The following is a 22,510-nucleotide window of genomic DNA, read 5'->3' on the forward strand; positions in this document are numbered from 1 at the left end:
CCATCGGGCTCTGTGCTCAGCAGGGAGCCTGCTTCCTCCTCTCTCTCTGCCTGCCTTTCTGCCTACTTGTGTCTCTGTCTGTCAAATAAATTTAAAAAAAATCTTAAAAAAAAAAAAAAAAAAAGAGTTCTAAGCACTGGGTAAACACGTCTCAAATAGGAAGGTGGTATTTCTATAGTCAATTTCTAGGGTATTTCCTCTAATAGAAAAATCTAAATTAAGCCACTAAGAAGCTAAGTAGATTATTAATGTCAAACTATGAGCATGTGAAAACAGGACTACTTAGGTATAGATGAAACGAAAACAAAGCCTTCCTCAGAGTCTCTAGGGTATCCAACTTTTTGGGCTTAGAAATTAAAATGATTAGCAAGTCTTGAGTGTTGTTTAGAAAGAAATACCAAGTGGTAAAACACAGGCTCTAAACTGACTAGATAATGAAGAAAGCTGTTATTAAAAATCTGAACAAAATTCCTTTAGTATAATTAGAACAGAATATCCACAAAATACCCTAAGTTACTAAAAATAAACCTGCGCTACTTTCCTCGGTTTTCTCTATGGTAATATATATTTAGGATTGCAATAAACAAGAGAGAAGGCAACTGAGCATTAATAATAATAATTCTTAATAATTTCACTTAGATAAAGTCTCAGAACACTAGATTTCACTGGAAGGAAACTTAGATTATTTAATCCAACTGTCACTTTATAAATGAGAAAACTGAGGCCTGGAAAGGTTTAGTAAATTGTAGAAGATTACACAGCTTTATTAGTAGCAATTCAATTTTTAAAAAATTTGTGTGTTTGTGTGTGTGTGTGTGTGTCTAAAGTGTATTAAGTGAAGATACAGAAATAGCTCTCAGGAGTTAGAGGGGTCCCAACAGGGTTGCCCTGTTAGTAGCAATTTTAAAACAAGAATGCCAGTTGAATGGTTTTTACATCCTCAATTGATGTTAAACAGTAATCAGAATAAAACAATTCACCTCAATCCAATTTGTAAGCCAGTAACACTCTGGGTCTGTGTTTTCCACTGTGAAGAGAACATTTCCTCGGGGAATGACATAGCCCTCAGGAACAGCTTTTATTTCTATTGGAAGATGCCCATCGTATTTCTGGTAAAAGACAATAATGAATTTATTCATTCAATGGATGACATGCAGTTACTTGTTTTAATAAGGTTCTTTTACTGTCATAAAAACTGCAATTGTACCTGTTACTGTATTGCTAGTAATATAACCAGAATATTCTCATTCTCCTGAAATAAAATTAACTGAAATGATTAACAGTTTAGGCACTGATACTAATTTTTAACTTTTATGTTATCAAAGTACTTCTGCTAAGAACATTTCTTACTAGAAGATAATCTCAAACTGATCAAAAAAGTTTTTTTCTCATTCTTTCAAAAAAAGTTTATTCCGACATATTTTAAAGATATTCCAAGAATACTATCTTCCTTCTTAGTTTTCATAAAAGAAAAGCTAAAGGTTAAAAGACAAAATAAGGGACTGCCATTAGCAACATAGAACGACGACAGACAGAAGAGAGGGCGCCTGGGTGGCTAGGTCAGCTAAATGTCTGCCTTCTGGCTCCAGTCATGATCCCAGGGCCCAGGGATAGAGTCCCACATCTGATTCCCTGCTCAGTGGGGAGCGTGCTTCTCCCTCTCCTCCCTGCTTGTGCTCTCTCTTGCTATCTTTGTCTTTTGCTCTCAAATAAATAAGTAAAATTTTAAACAGAAAGAAATAAAGAGAAAAGAGAGAGATCCCTGCAAGTAGAAGAATCTTAAATAGGTTTTCTTTTTATTCTGGTAGTAGGCTGAAAGCACTTTAGGAATAGACAGACCAAACATTAAGTGTACTTTCTAAAGCTTTGGGAATCAATATGCAAGTGCAACAGTTCTCTCCAAAATTAGCCTGAAACACATTTGCTACAGAGTATGTTATCGGATATTTAATTATGCCTCCTTTCTTTTAAAAGTTAAAAGGTGTGGCTAAATTTTGACTAGGAAGGCAAATTATTTCAGAAATCCTAGGGACAGGTTAACTAGATAAAAGAAAAATCTGTTTAATGAGAAGCACTGGAAGACCTTATGATACAGCAGAAAGAATACTGCCTTAGAAACTGCAGCGTGGACTCAAAAATACTGACTTTGGGGGGCGCCTGGGTGGCTCAGTGGGTTAAAGCCTCTGCCTTCGGCTCAGGTCATGATCCCAGGGTCCTGGGATAGAGCCCCGCATCGGGCTCTCTGCTTGGCTGGGAGCCTGCTTCCTCCTCTCTCTCTCTCTGCCTGCCTCTCTGCCTACTTATATCTCTATCTGTCAAATAAATAAATCTTTAAAAAAAAAAAAAATACTGACTTTGGGCAAGTCACTTAACATCTCTAGGTCTTAGACTCTATTCTTAAAACAGGGTTAGGTGAGACTAGATTAGATCCCTAAAATTCTCTGAACATAAAATCAAAAGATTTATCACCTTGGCTACTGGGAATTATATTAATAAGCTTAACACCTATCTATCACTGTTCTCTTCCCAGCAAACCAAACGAGGTAAGTGTAGGAGTTAGCCAACAGATTTTACTAACCTTACTTAAGATACAGGAAAAGTATAGCACATAATGCTTACTTGACTTCTTCAAAGACCCATAAGTAAAAAATAATAAAACTCAATATTACAATACAGGCCTGAAAGTTGAAGTATTTCTAATTATTTTGTGTTTGATAGTCTACAATGGAAAAGACATTTGTTTTTAAGACATAAATTAACACTTTACATGGCAAGATGCCAGAAGATCCCATTCCCAATCCATCTTTGTAGTGAAGACCACCACCAGAGGACATTCAACTCTCATAACTCAATTCCCAGATCTTTGGAAGTTCAAAAAGTTTAGGTAATTGATCCAAACATGCTAGGTATGAATATTACAGGACAACAAAGAATAAAAATCAACCTTACGGACTGACACGGAACCATTTCAATGATTCAATCAGGGAAATTTCCGAGAATTACTGTATAGTGATAGTCTCACCACATCTATTCCCTTAAATAATGTATAGCCAAGAAAAAAGACCTAAATTTTACAACTGCCAAATAACCATGCCTTTTTTAATTATAGTGCAACTTCAAAGAAAAGATCAAATCACCTTTCTGAAAAATGCTAGTGATTTAGATTATAATTCATTTATATTATAACCAATTATTTAGACCTGCTATAGAAAAAAATTTAAATGTTACCCAAAACTTTTCACAAGAATATCTAAAATAGTAATTATATTTGGGTCACAGATGGAAAAAGTTATAATTACAGTCTTACTCAAATTCCTTTGTAAGAAATTTTGAACTAAAAGTAAAACCAAAGTAGAGCAAAACACAACATTTTTTTTACCTCAAGAATGTAGTTCCATCCCTTTTCATTAAAGACATCATCCTGGAAATGCTCTCTATACACTTCTTTGGCTTCCTGGATCTTCTCTTTGGTCACTACTTTACCTGAAAAGACAAATTCCTCCTTTTTACATTTCTAAAGGCATTCTATAAGTTGCTGAGTTGCTGTAGGATTAATCTCTCTAGCTATTTCACCATTCTATGGATTAAAAAACCAAGAACTGAGAGGTTAAATAATCAGCCACAGTCAACTGCACAGTCAGAAAAGGAATTTGCCCTTCTGCTAGTTCACTCCAAGCATACATGGTAAGTTTTTATTTGAAAAGCAGATGTGCAGAAGAAATTATTACACGAAAAGGATTTTTTAAAATCACAGTAATAAGTTAACTTCTAAGATGATTTATCACTGTAATGTATCTTCAAATTTGATACAGATAATTTTCCAGGTGAACCTTTTCACTTTATTCATAAAGGGTGTCTTCGGGGCTGATAATCCAATAATTTTCACAAGGACTAAGTGTTTGCTCCTCAAATACACTTTTAGTTATCTTTAGCTGTAAAATGAGGATAATAGTAGAGTACCTACTTATAGAATGACTGTGAGGACTAAATGAGTTAAGACATATGAAGCACTTGGCATAATGCTGGCCTATAACAGGCAATTAACAGATCTGAACTATAACTAATAATATTCTATAAAGTTTTTAAGCTAAAGAATTGAAGTATGACATCAATCTTTAGGACTTTCTCTATATAAGGTCACTAGAAAACTCATTTAAAATATCTTGGGAAGTCTTACTGAAAAGTACTGTGGATATTCAAGTCGGTTTTCAATGGTAAAACATATCTGAACTATCTGACCTTAAAACTGCCAAGATTATGGGAAAAGATTACTATCCTTGTAAAATTCAACTTGATCTGTGTTCATTTCTGAGATTATTTTTATTTGAAAAGGCTCCAGACATGAAATTTTCCAAAATGTATAAAAACCTTTGTGAACTTTTTTCACCCTAGAAATACCATTATAAAACAAACTGGACATTCAATACAAAACTTGATCTTAGCCAAAAGGCCGAGAAGCGATGGACTTTCAAATACAAAAGCACAGAAATTATTTGGGGGGTTTTTCCATTTTAAAACGTATTTTAACTAAGGCCACAGTGTCAGGCAGTTCTGAAAAATAGGCTTTTTAAGATAAAACAGACTATGACAAAAATATTCTAATTGCTACCATAATTCAAAATGAATTCCTAGATGAATAATGAATCCTTTACTGTGAATTAATGACTTAAATCTATAAACATACCAAGTTAGCCTCAGAAAATGGACTTTTCTAAACTTATTCCCAAATTAGTTTCAGAAATTCTTTCTCATATTTAGAATAAGCCCATACACCAAAGTTTAAGATTTAATGCATTCAAATTAACAGAGTTTTTTACAATTCCAAAATAACACCTGAAACAGTCAAAATAGTTAAGCAAATGTCAAAATTTAACTATTTGAAATCACAGAATATAACAATATAGGAGAAAATTTATGAAGTGTTACACAAAAGCAGTGTTTTAAATGTACTAGGAAAAATAATACCTTTTAAGTACTTATTAAGAATGTACTGCAACCCATAAAATACTGTTTCCTCGTATTTCACCTTCTTTATTTTGGAGTTTTCTGTCTTCTTTTCACGGCATTCAAAGTAGGAATAAACTTTGCTTGTATTGGGTGGGTACTGTTTATAGTGAGTAACCTAAAGGAAAGAGAAATACTTGAGTTAGAGAACATGAGAACAGAATACAAATCATGGCAGAAAAGGCTTGAAATTATCTAAAATCAGAGAAACTACACTTCTTATTTGCTACTGATCAGCTTCTTTTCCTAGCTGTAAAGAATACAGAAAGAAGCATCATACTTATTAGGATACTCTTAGTAGTTCATTCAGTTACCTTAATTTGAAAACCACAGGACAGCATTAAGTTTTATAAACAAATAAACTGAACTTAAATAAGTATGAGACCTTTAATGGGATGGACCCTTGAAATGAAAGTTCGAAGAAAGGTATCTCATTTGGTCTGACAGAGAAATGTAGCTGCCTGGGGTGGGGCATACCCATGATATAAAAAATGAACTGGAAGCAGCATTTGGTACTGCTACTATCCAAATGTGCTATATTTGATCAGTCAGTAGTCAATGACTCCCCATGACTCTACTTTGTATAGTGAGGCAGTGAGAATGACTCCTTCCAATCTTCATAGCAACACTATGAAAACCTGGATGAAAGTAACAACAGCAGCAAATAACTAACTAACCAACTAACTAAAGAAATAAGTAAATAAGTCCTGTTTATAATATTACTTTTTCTCAAATTTCCTCTGAATGGGGAAATAAATCCCTGTCCAATGTAACATCGAATGCTTAGGAGTTGAAAAACATGAAGTATTATTTCTTTTCCATGAATTTGGGTTGGAGTTACTATTGAAAGTTAATATGTCTTTGTTTTCAGAAAAAAGTGTGTTCCTTATAATTGAATTTTCTTATATTTTAATGTGGTTAAAACATTTTACCAATAGAAAGTAACTGGAAGTATAATGTGTATGTGCTCTGTTGAAACAGCAGGAATGAAAATGCCTTAAAGGTTAAGGTACAGGGCAGTCAAGCAGGTAATGGTGTAACGATCGTTGCAGAACAAGTTCCATGGATGACACTGTGAAGAACATAAACCATTCTTCCTGTTTAGCTCTGATCCTAAGTTTAGGGAAACCAACGCTTTCCTTGTTTGGATGCATAATCTTAAAGTAAAATGGCTTTAACCTAAAAAATATTTGTAGATTAGCATAAAAAATTCTAAAATAAATATACTCTATATAGAAACAAACAAACAAAAAAATCACAAATGTTTAATAAATGTTTCTTCTCCAAAAGAAGTAACTTGGAACTCTATGAAAACAACACCCTTATGCTGCTTGAAGGCAACCTGCATGAAGAATCTTAAACTTAGAGATAGAGACCAGGGTTTGGCTTGGGTTTTGTTTTTGTTTTTTATGTCAGAACCTAGAGACTGATACTACTGGAAGCTGAAGTAGTAGCTCAGTGAAATAACTAAAACAAAACCCAGAGCAGTTAAATCTATGAACCAATTCACCAAAATGCAAATATTTGAATGATACCCCAGTAATAAATCACTACTATTTCAAATACTTAAGAAACTGATTGGAAAAAGGTAACACCACCTAAAAACATACCCAAGATGAATATAAACATGAAAATGTCCAGTTTACACTGTAAGTGACTCCAACTCCTTTAGTGGGAATAAGCAGTGAGATAGAAGAAAAGTCAACTCCAATGAAGTAAAAACCAAAGGTCTGGATCACATTATGCAAGCTCACAGAAGTCAGATTCATAGTTGTGACTCTCAGTAGTTTGACCTTTTTGCAGTTCAGATACTGAAAGGTGCATTTTATAAATTTACTTTTTCTACACCAGATTTAAAAGTATTAGAAGGCAAATAAATTATTTTCATCACCAGTCAAAAGCTGCATGAAAATGTTCCTAAACTATTTAACCCCATTTTGGCCTAAAAGTATACAAAAACTTTTTGATCATGCAAATACAGTTCCAGTTTTGGACAATAAGTGAGTATGTTTAGAATTTCAAAGCTTTACTACTGCCATGTTCTTTAACTATGTACTTAAACCTCTACATAAATATTTGGAATGCTTCCTCTGAAAACAAATATCATTAACAACACAGAACTGTGTAGGCTGCTTCATCAGAAACTAAGTGTGACTTCTAAAATCTTCTTTGGAGAACTTTCAAGAACTGTTCTAAAATTTTGCTTTAGAAGCTAATTCTCAGGCAATTAACTGCCTACCAATGAACACCCAATATATGTAAAGAGCCAAATAGTATGTTTGGATCTATTTATATTAGCTTATGCCATCGTTTTAATGGGAAAAAAAATGTTTAAACAGAGCTTCTTAGTAAATATTATTCTAAGAATACAGCCAACAGAAGATTTATAATGGTTCCAAGTTTTGCCAGGTTTACTAGCATTTTACTTTCTGCTAAACCGCTCTCTTGGAACCACTTGGAACCTTCACTAGAAAATGAGATGATACAGCAGAAAATCAAATCATTAAATTGCTATTTTGTAAATAGTTTATTCACAAGTATATACTGTGTATCCACTATGTATCAGGCATTGTTTCAGGTACTGAGGATGGGGAAATAAAATGGACTAAGGTGGTTTTTAATTCTCAAAGGGCTAATAAGGGCTAGAAGGTCAGAGAAAAACATAAATCAACGAAATAACTTCAGATCTAGATGTAGGTTTGAAAATTAAAAGAAAATGAGGGGCTAGAGGGGGCCTGATAGATTGCTGTAAAGATGGGGCCAGGAAGGCTTCTCTGAGATGGTGACAGGTGACAGAACCTAAACTACAAGATAAGAAATACACTGACTTAAGGGACGAACACAACATGTGTGGTTGGTACATGGAGAGTGGGGAGGAAGTGGAGGGAGGACATGGTAAGGTCACAGAGAGATGCAGGGACAAGACTGTGTAAGGCTTGTACGCTACAGCAAGGAGCTTGAATATTACATCAAGTATAGTAGACAGCCATCAGAATGTTTTAAGCGGGAATGAATACAATCTGATTCATATTTTATAAGGATCGACTAGACAGTTAGGTCAAGAATGGATTACAGGGTGACCAAAGAGGAAGCAGGACCATCAGATAAGAGGCTAAAGACTAGCTTAGGTGATAGAAGTGACTCATTTGGAGGTAAAGGAGAATTAGGCTAATAGACTATATTTGGGAGATAAAAAGGAGGAGGAATTTATGTTTCCTACATTTTTGGCTTGGGCAACTAGGTGAATAATGGGTGTCATTTACTGAGATGGGGAAGGCTGTGGAAGGAATGGACTGGGAAATCAAGAGCTCAGTTTTAAATATATCAAGTAATACTAACAAAGTTTCATAGTTTTCAAAATTGAACTACAAAAGGGGAGCTATTATATCATACTGGGTTTGTTTTTTTTAAGCACTACTTGACTTCTATCAATAGAGAAAATGGTTCTACAATAAATTTAACATTATTTATAAGATGAAAATAGCTAACTTCTCATAATATCTTCAGCAAACCTTACTTCTAAGAATGTTTCCTAAACTAGAAAGACTTTCCTACAGCTAACAGAGCACTAGCAATATACAAATACATATGCGGTAAAGAACACAGGCACACAGGAAAAAGTAGCTCTTTAAATAGAAGTCAATTTCACAGTCATGTGATTGATTTACTTCATGAAAAGCTAAAGACTGTAATCAATCCCTAGGCTAAATAGGGGTGCCTGGGCGGCTCAGTCAGTTAAGCATCTGACTCTTGATTTCAGCTCAGGTCATAATCTCAGGGTTGTGAGATTGGGCCCTGTGTCGGGCTTGGTGCTGGGCAAAGAGCCTGCTCAAGAGTCTCTCTCTTCCTTTTCCTCTTCTCCCCACCCCACTAAAAATAATAATAATAATAATAATAATAAAATGAAGAGAAATATAAGAAATATTTAAGTTGCATAGAATCTTTCTGTAAGAGCAAACTCTTAAGTTTTTTCTGAGCTTCTCCAGATTTCTCATAAAGTTGATCTGATATTTTTTCAAGAGCTTTCCTCTCACAATGGGATCACAAGACACCAAAGGCAGCCGCTACGAATCTGCTTTATCAGTTACAATTTTAACAGCTAAGAAATGATCATAAGCCAACATTTTAACAGTACCATGTGTATATAAGAGCACATGGGGAAAATATATATAATGACACAAATAAGTTATATTATCTACATAATAGGGCACTCAGAAAAGGATCCATTCTGCCTTACAATGGCTAAGACTTTCTGCCTTGTCAATGCTAATGTGCTAGAAATAGCAAAAAAAATTAACGGATTCTTTATTCTTTTCAACGTTATTTAAGATATCTCAAGCCTTAGAAATACTTCTATTGCCACAGAAAATAATTTTTTTTTGCTATTTGACTTTTGAAGCAATAATAACTTCAAAAGCAGGACTTAAAGATTTTTGGATTATATTTTGGGGTCTTCCAAATCAGCTATAATCATACTGCCCCTTCCCATAAACCTCCTAGCACAGAGTTCCTGATAGTTTGTACTTTTTTTTTTGGCCACACCTTTGAAAAAGATGTAGTCAACTGACAAAGAGGACCCTGGTTCTGGTATCTTTATTTTGCAAAATATTATATAATTACTACTGACCTAAGTTAATTTTCCTATTAAGTGTATTCGTGATTTACATATAGGGTTTTATTTCTGTTGCCTGAACTTTTCCTATAATTTATAATACAAAACTCACCAGAAAATTGCATTGTACGGATGTACACATAATCTCTGATATACAAACTACAACAGTACTCCATTCCTCACAATGCTCAGGCTGCTATGAGAGTCACTGTGACATAACTGAAGTGTCTGGTCAGAAGCAATGCAAAAGAAGCAACGATGAAAAATAGGAACAGCTCAGACACTGGGCAGCTAAAGTTTTAGCCAGGACTAACTTGCCAGTAAGACCTATTCCCAACTCTTTTTCCAAAAAGCCCAAACCTTTAAAGTTTGTTAATTTGCTATTAATGAGGCAGCAAAATCTCTAAAAAAAAAAAAAAAAGCCACCTTGGGTGCCAAATCACCATACATAAATTATACAATCTTCTTTAACCTCTCTAAAACCAACTTTTGCCGACCCTGGATTTGAAGAGACATCTTGTTTTTTACAATACCTTGGAGATCTCCAATGTTTATTAAATGAATTAATGAAAGTGGGCTGAGTTCCAGATAACCAGTTTAGAAATAACCTTTTGAGAAGCAACCCACACTGGACAGCACAATTCATAACAATGGGTGATGTGTAAATTGCTTAGAGATTACTACTGTACACTATATAATTTTTCAACTCAACTGTCAACATCTTCCATCTTAATCTGCTAATAGGTAAAATGTTCAGAAATAAACTATACTCTCCTATAGTTTGTTACTAACATTATCTACATAGAAGCAAGGGAACGGAACAAGGAACAGAAATGCACTTTTTAATGAGCCAGTTATTTGTAAGCTCATCAATGGCTACCCCAGGGACAGGTGGTTGCGGGGGGGGGGGGGGGTGGTGAGGGGTGGGAGGGGGAACCCAAACAAAAATCTGACTGGTCTCCTTTACAAAAAGTTCCAAATGCTTTTTAAGTACTGCAATGGCTAAAGCAGCCCAATATACAACATAAATACAACCCAGCAGATACTTTTACTTTATGCCATTTTGAAAATAATTAAACAAGAGTCCAGGATGAAAATGGAAGAAACAACTACATTAACCTGTTTCTCAGTTCCTTATTATGTATTTAAGATAGTATGAGATTACAGAAATGAATATATATTTTCCACCTTCCTCCTTTGGTCTGAATTGTCTTGAACCCCCCAGAGAGGATACAAGTAAAAACAATATAACCATGTTGTCATGTGCTTGGACACTACCCTACTACCTGCAAAAAACCTTTCTGTAGACTTTAGACAACAAACTATTCTTTCTTTAGTTTTACAAGAAGAAATCAACAATATTTTCTCTTCCATCAACAAATCTAAAACCACTAGGTTCCCTACTTACATTAACTGCCCAGTAGTTTGTACGTACTGATAAGAATATGTAATAGTCTCATGAAATTGCCAAATAAAAATTTCATTGTTTCTAACCTCAGGATTATAATTTCTGTCTCTTCTTCATCTAAGAAGATAAAAAGGTAAAAATGGAAATAGAACATATGAACCTGACTGAATCCTCTTGAGGGATTTTTGGGGAGAAAAAATGAAAAATCTTACTAAGATAAAAACCTTTTTAAAAGAATTTTTTTAAATGATTTTACTTATTTAAGAGAGAGTGTGTGCACACATGGAGGCACACAAGCAGGGGTGGGGAGGGGAAAGGGAGACGGAGAAGTGGGCTCCCCACTGAGCAGGGAGCCCAACATGAAGCTCAACCCCAGGACCCTGAGATCAGAGCCAAAGGCAGATGCTTAACTGACTGAGCCACCCAGGCACCCCAAGATGAAAATCTTAAAATGTTTCATATTAGACAAACTTGGAAGATGGTGGCAGAGTAGGAGGACACAAGACTTGCCTCATCCCACAACTAGATAACTATCTAATCACCCTAAATACCCTAGAAATTGACCTGAAAACTGGCAGAACAAACTCTACAATTAAAAGCAGAGAACACGCCACACCAAAGAAGGTAGGGAGTATGGAGATAAGGTTTGGAAGAAACGGATCAAGGGCGAGAGAAAGGCTAGAGATGGACTAACACACAGGGGAGCACGCCAAAATATGAATCCCCATAGCAACTGGCTTGGAAAGCAAGAGGAGCCAAATTTCGTGAGTTCTTTCAACTAGCAGGGCTTAAAGCCCTGAGTTTTAAAGGTCAGCGGGCTTGGCTATTAGAGCCCAGAGGACACTGCACTGCTCTCAGAAAGAAGGCAAGTCAAATAGCCCATGAACACAGTGTGGAAACAGTGCTCTGAAGAGAGCCTGGAGCAGACAGTGGAGAGGTTATCTGCTCATCTTGGAGCATGTCCCAGAGGGGCAGCGTGAGATCCCTCTGGGAATAAAGGAACTGGCAGGAGCCATTTCCCTCTCCCTGCCCCAAGCACAAACACAGGACCACCTATGGGAACCAGGGCAGCATCCACATTCCCTACCTAACTTCCTTACACCAACCCCCCTTGCACCATGCTTGAATGGAACTGCCCCTCCCAGTCATGTTTGCCTCAGTCCTAGCACTGTGGGCCCCCTCATCCAAACCAGCCCAACCCCCTGCTCATACAGTGCCTCCAGAGACGGGAGACTTGCAGGGTTTCAATTCCAGTGGCGGTGGCGACAGGCCTCATTCCACAAGCAGAACAGAGCACACCTAGTTAAAACATGCTGCATTCAGCCAGGGATCAAACATTGCCGGAAACAAGCAAAGACAGCCTCTGCAGATGACTGGCCTGAAGGATAAAGTGGCCAAGTATAATAGTTGAGCACATGCAGCACACACTGGAGACACTCCCAGAAGTGGCAGGCCCTGGGGAACAGGCATGACACTACAGGACCTCTTCTTCGTTTCCCTCAAGATCAGGAGATGTAGATGATTTTCCTAGTAATACACAGAAGCAGGCACAGAAACTAAGACAAAAAAATGAGAAGACAGACAAACTTGACTCGAATGAAAGAACAAGACAAGGCCACGAGCAGAGATCTAAGTGAAACAGATATATGTAACATGCCAGATACAGAATTTAAAGTAGTGATCATTAAAACACTCACTGGACTTGAGAAAAGAGTGGAAAGCATCAGTGAGACCATTAACACAGAAATAAGGAATAACATAGCAGAGATAAAGGGCTCAATAAGCAAAATAAGAAACATGCTTGGGGCGCCTGGGTGGCTCAGTGGTTTAAGCCTCTGCCTTCGGCTCAGGTCATGATCTCGGGGTCCTGGGATCGAGTCCCGCATCGGGCTCTCTGCTCGGCAGGGAGCCTGCTTCCCTCTCTCTCTCTCTGCCTGCCTCTCTGCCTACTTGTGATCTCTCGCTGTCAAATAAATAAATAAGAAATGTTAAAAAAAAAAAAAAAGAAACATGCTTAATGGGATGAAAAGCATGCTGGAAGAAACAGAGGAACAAATTAAAGACCTAGAAGACAGAGTAATGGAAAGTAATCAAGAACAAAAGAGAGAAACAATAATTATGCAAAATGAGAATGGACATAAGGAACTCAGTGACTCCATCAAATGTATTAATATTCATATTCTGGGAGTCCCAGAAGGAGACAGTGAAAGGGGAAAAATTTTATTTGAAGAAATAATAGCTGAAAATTTCCCTCAAACTGGGGAAGAAAATAGACATACAGATCCAGGAGACATGGATCTGTCCTCCATGTCCTCCATTTTGGGGGATCCCCCTCCCCCCAAAAAAACTCAATAAAGGCAGATCCACAGCAAGACATACAGTAATTAAATTGGCAAAATATAGTGATAAACTGTTTTAAAAGCAGCAGGACAAAATATAGTCACATATAAGGGAAACCCCATAAGGCTATCAGCAGATAATTCAGCAGCAATTCTAAGCCAGAAGAGCATGTTATATTTGAAGTGCCTGAATGGGAAACATCTGCAGCCAAGAAAACTATCCAGCAAGGCTATCATTCAGAATAGAAAGAGAGATAAAAAGAGTTTCCCAGATAAAGACTAAATGAGCTCTTAATCACTAAACCAGCCCTGCAAGAAATATTAAAGGGGAATCTCTGAGTGGAACACACAGACCAAAAGTGACAGTATAAAGGTAGAAAATAAAGTTAAGTGGCCATCAACTTAATACAGACTGCTAAATGCCAAAGAGATTACATACAAACCTAACGGTAAGCACAAACATAAAACTGCTAATACGCAAAGAATAAAGACAAAGAAATCCAAATATATTACTAAAGAAAACCAGCAGACCATAAGGGAGAAAGACAAGAACAGATCAGAGAAAGTCATCAGAAATAACCGACCCCCCCAAAATAAATAAAATGTATCTATCAATAATTACTTTGAATGTAAATGGACTAAACACTCCAATCAAAAGGCATGACCTGACAGAAGGGATTTAAAAAAAAAAGAGCTAGATCCATCTACATTCTGCCTATAAGAGACTCCTTTTAGACCTAACTGAAAGTGAGGGTATGGAGAAACACTGAAAGTGAGGGTATGGAGAAACATCTATCATGCAAATGGAGGTCAAAAGAAAACCAGAACAGCAATACTTTTATTGGACAAACTAGACTTTAAAACAAAGACTATAACAAGAGACACAGAAAGCCACTATATAATAAAAAAGGGGACAATCCAACCAGAAGATATAACAAGTATAAATATTTATGCACCCAACACAGGAATACCAAATACATAAAAGTTAGTAACAAATATAAAAGGGGGCACCTGGGTGGCTCAGTGGGTTAAAGCCTCTGCCTTTGGCCCAGGTCATGGTCCCAGGGTCCTGGGATCAAGCCCTGCATCGGGCTCTCTGCTCAGCAGGGAGCCTGCTTCCCCTCCTCTCTCTCTGGCTGCCTCTCTGCCTACCTGTGATCTCTGTCTGTCAAATAAATAAATAAAATCTTAAAAAAAAAAACCAAACAAAACCAAATATAAAGGAACTAATAATGGAAAATAATACAATAACAAGGGAACATCCTACATACATCAATGTACTGACCATCTAACCAGAAAAGCAATAAGGAAACAATGCTTTGAATGAACAGATGGATTTAACAGATAAATTCATAATATTCCATGCTAAGACAGCAGAATACATATTCTTTTCAACTGCACACAGAACATTCTCCAGAATAGAATACATATTAGGCCACAAAACAAGCCTCAACGAATTCAAGAAGATAGAAGTCATACCATGCCATCTTTTCTGACCGCAACACTATGAAACTGGAAGCCAACCATAAGAAAAAATCTGGCAAGATGACAAATACATGGAAGTTAAATAACATGCTACTCAACAATGATGGATCAATCAGGAAATCAAATAATAAATTAAAAAGTACATGGAAACAAAATGAAAACACAATGGTCGCAAACCTTTAGGATGCAACAAAAACAATTCTAAGAGGCAAGTTTGCAGCAATATAAGATTATCTCAAAAAGCAAGAAAAATCTCAAATAAACACCCTAATCTTACACCTAAAGGAGCTAGGAAAAACAACAACAAACAAAATCTAAAAACATTAGAAGGAAGGAAATAATACAGATTACAGCAGAAATAAATGATACAGAAATTAAAAAGATAATGGAATAGGGCAATGAAATCAGGAGCTGATTCTTTGAAGAACTCAACAAAACTGATGAACCACCAAGACTCAAGAAAAAAAGAGAAAGGACTCAAATAAATAAAATCACAAATGAGAGAGGAGAAATAACAACCAGCACCACAGAAATACAAACACATATAAGAGAATATCATGAAAAACTGTATGCCAACAAACTGGTTACAACCTAGGAGAAATGGCTAAATTTCTAGAAACATATAAACTACAAAACTGAAACAGGATGAAATAGAAAATTAGAAAAGAGTGATTATTAGCAGAGAAACTGAGTCAGTAATAAAATTTAAAAAAAAAAAAAAAAAAAAAAAACCTAAAAAATCAAAAGTCCAGGCCAGATGGGTTTACAGGAAAATTCTACCAATTATTTAAGGAAGAGTTAGTATTATTCTTCTCAAACTATCCCAAAGAAGTAAAAAAGTAAGGAAAACTTCCAGATTCATTCTAGGAGTCTAGCATCACCCTGATACCAAAACCAGATAAACACACCACTAAAAAAGAGAACTAGAGGCCAGTATCTCTGTTGAACACAGATATAAAAATCCTCAACAAAATGCCAGCAAACCGAATACAACAATACATTAAAAAAATTATTCACCACAATCAAGTGGGTATTATTCCTGGGTTGCAAGGGTGGTTGAATATTTGCAAATCAATCAACATGATACATCACATCAATAAGAGAAAAGTTAAGAACCATATGGTCATTTCAACAGATGCAGAAAAAGCATTTTGACAAAGTACAATGTATGATAAAAACCCTCCACAAAGCAGGTTTAGGGGGAACATACCTCAACATAATAAAGGCCATATCTGAAAAACCCACAGCGAACATCATCCTCAATGGGGAAAACTGAGAGCTTTTCCCCTAAGGTCTGGAACAAGACAAGGATATCCACTCTCATTACTTTTATCCAGCATATGACCGGAAATCCACACCACAGCAGTCAGACCAGAAAAAGGAATAAAAGGCATTCTAATTGGTAAAGAAGTCAAACATTCACTATTTGCAAATAAATGATTCCATATATAGAAAACCCAAAAGACTCCACCAAAGAACTACTATAACTGATAAACGAATTCAGTGAAGTTGCAGGATACAGAAATCTTGCACTTCTATACACAAATACTGAAGCAGCAGCAGGAGAAATTAAAACAATCCCATTTACATTTGCACCCAGAATAATAAGATACCTAGGAATAAATCTAACCAAAGACGTGAAAGACCTATACTCTAAGAACTATAAACGGTGATGAAAGAAACTGAAGAGGACACAAACAAACGGAAAGACATTCCATGCTCATGGACTGGAAGAACAAATATTGTTAAAATGTCTATACTACCCAATGCAATTCACACATTGAATGCAATCTCAATAAAAATCCCAACAGTATTTTTCATAGAAGCAGAACAATCAATCCTAAAATTTGTATGGAACCACAAAAGACCCTGAGTAGCCAAAGCAATCTTGAAACAGAAAAGCAAAGCTGGAGATACCACAATTCTGGAGTTCAAGATATATTACAAAGCTGTAGTAATCAAAACAGTATTGTACTAGCAAAAAGTAGATACATAGATCAATGGAACAGAAAAGAAAGCCTAGAAATAAACCCGTAACTACATGGTCAATTAATCTTCGACAAAACAGGAAAACATATCCAGTGGGAAAAAGTCTGTTTAACAAATGGTGTTGGGAAACTGGACAGCTATGCGCAAAGAATGAAACTGGACCACTTTCTTGTACCATACAAAAAAATAAATTCAAAATGGACTAACGACCTAAACGTGAGACCTACAACCATAAAAATCCTAGAAAAGAACATGGGCAGTAATTCTTGACATCAACCAAAGCAACTTCTGGTTGCTAGGTATACTGTTAGGTATGTTTCCTGAGGCAAGGGAAACAAAAGCAAAAATAAACTATTGGGACTACATCTCAAAAAGCTTCTGCACAGTAAACAATCAACAAAACTAGAAGACAGCCTACTGACATTCCCTACTGGGGGAATGTCATTTGCAAATGACATGTCCTACAAAGGGTCAGTATCCAAATTATATAAAGAACATATACAACTCAACACCCACAAAACAAATCATTCAATTTCAAAAATGGATGGAAGACATGAACAGACAGTCCTCCAATGAAGACATACAGATGGCCAAAAGACACATGAAAAGATCCACAACATCACTTACCATCAGGGAAATGCAAATCAAAACTATAATGAGATATCACCTCACACCTGTCAAAATGGCTAAAATCAACAACACAAGAAACAACAGGTGTAGGCGAGGATGTGGAGGAAAAGGAACCCTCTTGCACTGTTGATGGGAATGCAAACTGGTGAAGCCAATCTGGAAAACAGTATGGAGATTCCTCAAAAGATTAAACATACAATTACTCTACAATCCAGTAATTTTTACTACTGGATACTTAAAATACAAAACACTAATACAAAGGGATACATATATACTCTCTCTATATATACCCCTATGTTTATAGAGTATTATTTACAATAGCTAAGATATGGAAGCAGCCCAAGTGCCCTTGACTGATGAAAAGAGGGGTGAGACACACACACACACATACACTGGATTACCATAAAAAAGAATGAAATCTTGCCATTTGCTAGGACATGGATGGAGCTAGAAAGCACCATGCTAAGCAAAACACATCAGTTAAAGAAAGACAAATACTATATGATTTCACTCATACGCGGAATTTAAGAAACAAAACAAACAAGCAAAGGGGAAAAAAAGAGAGAGAGAGATAAAACAAGAAACGGGCTCTTCATTATGGAGAATTGGGCTACCAGAGAGGAGGTGGGTGAGGGGATGGGTTAAACGTGATGAGGATAAAGGAGTGCACTTGTCCTGATTAGAACTGGGTGATGATATGGAAGTGTTGAATCACTATATTGTACACCCTCAACACATCTACACTGTATGTTACCTAGCTAGAATTAAACCAAAGACTTAAAACTACATGTAAGAAAATAAAAAGGTTTCACATGAGGAACATAAAATATATTGGTCTGATTTGAAAATGGGCAGGAATACACTTTATGAAATAGATGCAAATTCTAACAGTGCATTACATATGCCCTGGCTAGGTTTAGAAAACCTTAAGGTAATTCACTCTTCTAATTAAAAGCATCCCAGAAAACTGATGTTAAGGCAATTTTACATTTGTTATGTATAATTGCTAGAGGAAGTACAAACTAAAGGAATTTGTACTCCTTTTGTTTTTAAAAGACTAATCAACTTGTTTACATTTCCCATTTTCAACCAAATCATTAATTGCTACATTAAGAAAACTTGGAAATCATTTTAAAGATTTAATTAGGAAAAAAAATTGGCGGAAGAAATTTAGTTAAGAAAAAACTATGAAACCATTCTGAAATCACTACTGAAGATACTCAAAACACTAGGAAAAAGACAAGAGAAAGTTTTAAGGTCATGTAAACCATACTTGATAATACTTTGATCTCCTTGCAATGCTGTAGATTTCCACTTTAAAATTCCATTTAAAAGACTACTTGTTAAAGAAACTTGGCTCTACTTTAAAAAAGTACCCATCTAAGTTATCTTAAGTAGAATCTTAAGGCGATTGGGAAGAAATGAACAAAACAGAATGTAAGTAAAATGGATTTCTCCATAATTTTTAAGGAAATATTTAAGGAAAGAAACAAAAAGCAAACGTTCTCAACAAAAATCAACAATATGAGAGCATCATGCTTTCCTTCATATTCCAAACCACCATGTTAAGTAAAGACTAAAATTTATTTTGTTCAAGTGGGGTGTCTGGCCTGACATTTCATCTTTTAAGTGTGCTGGCCAACAAAGCTTAGCAAAGTATAGTTCAGTTTACTTCATGTAATTTGGAACCTAGGGGAAAGAACATTTGCCAGATTTTCCTCTCATCATTCTTTCCTTTACTAATTTGTGTGAGTTTCAAACAAAACTAATGCGGCAGCAATACCCTCAAGTGTCCAATAAGCTTATTAACACAAATGTGTCATTTCTCTGTGAGTTCTCCAGGGTTAAAACTACAATTCATTTAACCCGTGTTTTCACTTTCCTTTTCACAGAAATCCTGTAGTGGCCCTAATAGAATAAGGGCAGCCTACCGGCCTCTACAACAAGGGATAAGGAGTATGAGTGATCACCAGGAGCCAGGGAGTTTGAAACGGAGCCCAGTGGAGTGGGCCGGGGGAATCCAGCACGTCTATCGAGGGCAGATAAGTGTCCTCCACACCCCGGCCACAGGCAGAAGAACGTGGCTGGCTGCTGCGGCACCCTACTAGGTCCTCGCCCACCTCTTTCTCGGGAAGGGACGTACCTGGCCAGCAAGGGGGGAGCGCACTCGATTCAGCTTTTAGGGGAAAACCCACTTCTCAAACCCCATTCCTTTTCTGCACGGCCGAGCCCCAGTGGCCGTTACCGAACTGACCCACTCCTCCGGCGACCTTTCGCCAGGCTGGCCCTGCCCGACCCGGCCCAAGGCCAAAAGGCCCCGCTCCCGGGGAAGGCGTGTGCTCGACCGGGGACGCCCAAGCCTCCCTGGCCCCGACCCCGCCACGGCTTCTCCAGCCGCGAGCCGGGAGCCGGGAGCCCGGAGCCCCGCGTCCCGCGCCTGCGGGGGGCGGGCGGCGCCGGCTCCGGCCCGCCTCAGCCCCTTGCCGCGCCCCCCCCACACCACGCACCCCAAAGCCCCGCCTCCTGCCGTCCATCCCTCCATCCCTCCTCCATCCACCTCCTCCCCACTGCGGCGCCAGCTTCACCTGCCTCAGCCCGCCGCCACCGCCCGGCCGCTCCTTCCCTCGGGATCGTGCCGCGCCACGACCCCAGAGCGGCGCCCCCCGCCCCGCAGCCCCGCGCTTGTCCCGGACGCGCCCTCTCCTCCTCCTTCACCTGCCCCCGCCCCGAACCTCTACCTTGTAGGAGTCGGTGGCCAGGAGGATGTTGAACTCGGCGTCTGCCGCAGCATTCATCTCGGGCGGGAGTGTGAGGGCCACGCGCCGCGAGGTGCCCGGCACGGCGGCGAGGAAGGAGAAAAATGGGCTTCACCGCGCTCCGTTGCTTAAGTCACCGCTCGGTCGGAGGGGCGGGGGAGAGGAGGGAGAAGAGGAGTGGGGAGGAGGGGCCACAGAAGGGCGGGCCCGGGAGCAGTGACGCGGCGGGGGGTGGTCGCGCCGGTAGCTCTCGAGCTCTCAGCCCAGGGACTCGGACCAACTCCTCACCTCGGCTCCCCGCCCCCGCCCCCGCCCCATTACCCCGGAGGGGACGCGAGGGGCGGGGCGCGGCCGCGCGTGCGCAGCGCGCGAGGGGGCGGGGTCGGGGGGAGAGGACGTGAAGCACGCGCTCTTTCTCCAAGACGCCCGCTCCGGGAAAGCGGAGGCTTCCGGGCAGTCCCGGTGTGGGACCTAGTCCCTGCGTTGATTTCATTTCCCGGCACCACGGAACGGAGAGCGGCGGGAGGGGGAATTCCCAACCGCGCCCCTCCTGCGATTAGCGGGTCAGTCCGCCTGGCTCACACCTTCCTGTCCTAGCTCGTTTTCTGAGTCTTCCTGAAGTCACGCCACTCGGCTGGGGCCGTGGAGCCTTCTTCTGCCGGTCTCCCCATCCCCCTCCCGCAGTTACTCACCTTTGTTTCCGGCTGGGACTGGGGATCGAACCTTTTGCCTGCATCCCTCTTGTCTCTCCAGGTCCTCCTAAGCCTCTCTTTAAAATCAGAAGAGCGGCGATGAGGAAGGTCTGAGGGGTCCCTTTGCTCTGCCGCATCGACTCCGCTTTCCTCTGCCTGTGTTGCTGAGCTCTTGGATCGTTTGAGTGGTGTTTTGACTTTTTTCCGGAGAAAATAGTCTGCACGTGAAGGCGGGGGTTGAACTCAGTCCTCCCAGATAATGAAAGTACGAGGCCTAATTGAATCTAACTGCCGAGAAGGAAACGGCAGTGGGCCAAGTTCTGACACGGCGCAAAACTGATTTCATCATTGCTTTAGTCGTTAAATTTTGGGAAATGATTTGGTAACCTCCAAAAAAGAAGCAAGGGATACGACGTCGGATGACTTCATCGAAGTGTAGACGGTCCACTTACGCAATTCTCATACGTGATTGTAGTTTTGCGTAAAATTAAGATTTCCTTTGTCCACATGATCAGTGGACATGATCATGCTGCTGCCTTTTTAAAAAATTTTTTATTCCAAGATTTGGGTTTTACAAGGTACAAGTAGTGGGGCGGGGGGGGGGGGGTGGAGCGGATTTTAAAAGTTGGTAAAAATCTCATTTTATCAGGGGTGGGGGGTGGTGTGGGATGGGAAGGGGGACACTGTGAATTGAGAGATTCATCACAACAAAACGGAGACCTCTTCAGTTAAAAGCAACTTGGGTCCAGACTGTGGTCTTGGAATAAGTGCAGATTCTTGACAGCTGCCTCTAGAGTCCATACAGGCAAAGATCACGGAAGTGGTGAGATACCAAGGTAGTAATAATAAACTCACCAAAGTAGTAAATAATAATACATTTAGAATAAGAGTTTTCAGCAAAAGTTTGAAAACAGAAGAGGCTTTTTTCCCCTTTTTTGGTTATTTTTTAAAACAAGTAGGTAAATTACTTTTTGCGGGGGGCAAATTTTATTAAGTCAAGCAGTGTGATTCAAAGAAGGAGGATGATCCTTTATTCCTTTCTTGATTTGGTGCTTTTTTTTCTTCATTTAAAATTTCCATAACCTACCTTACTTAAATGACAAATTCTTTTGGCTTAGCTTCCTGGAATCCATGTATGTATAACTAACTGACCATTGTTCTATGCTACCTTATTCAGGAAAAAAAAAATTGGGTTCTGATTACAAAATGGGCTTTGTTTATGGTAGGAGTTTCTCTAAAGCAAAATAAAATTTGATCTTGCAGGGGGCACCTGGGTGGCTCAGTGGATTAAGCCTCTGCCTTTGGCCCAGGTCATGATCTCAGGGTCCTGGGATCAAGCCCCGCATTGGTCTCCCTGCTCAGGGGGGAGCCTGCTTCCCCCTCTCTCTGCCTACTTGTGACCTCTCTCTCTCTCTAATAAATAAATAAATAAAATCTTTAAAAAAATTTGATCTTGCAGTCTTTGAGTTGAATTTGCATTTTTAAAGTGAAAAAGTTTATCAATTCAAGCAAAAATGTTGATTGCATTGTTTATTAAATGTAAGAAAGTCACAAGGCCTGCATACATATTAGTGACTTAACCCCTCACAGCACCT

General features: G+C 38.6%; 1 protein-coding gene and 1 pseudogene across 1 annotated transcript in view; both read right to left on the reverse strand.

The window, feature by feature from the left end:
* The window catches only part of NAMPT (nicotinamide phosphoribosyltransferase), a 39,665-nt gene extending 19,132 nt beyond the window's left edge, over positions 1-20,533 (reverse strand). Inside the window, exons 1-4 of the mRNA XM_046021564.1 lie at positions 20,206-20,533; positions 4,966-5,122; positions 3,380-3,483; positions 981-1,109 (exon numbers count right to left, since the gene is read on the reverse strand). Coding sequence (XP_045877520.1) covers positions 981-1,109; positions 3,380-3,483; positions 4,966-5,122; positions 20,206-20,262 — 447 coding nt within the window. The 5' untranslated portion in view covers positions 20,263-20,533. The remainder of the gene's footprint in view (positions 1-980; positions 1,110-3,379; positions 3,484-4,965; positions 5,123-20,205) is intronic.
* LOC123952316 lies at positions 4,310-4,462 on the reverse strand (annotated as a pseudogene).
* Positions 20,534-22,510: the final 1,977 nt, after the last annotated feature.

The sequence above is a fragment of the Meles meles genome, chromosome 10 (assembly GCF_922984935.1).
Source record: "Meles meles chromosome 10, mMelMel3.1 paternal haplotype, whole genome shotgun sequence".
Taxonomy (NCBI): Eukaryota; Metazoa; Chordata; class Mammalia; order Carnivora; family Mustelidae; genus Meles; species Meles meles.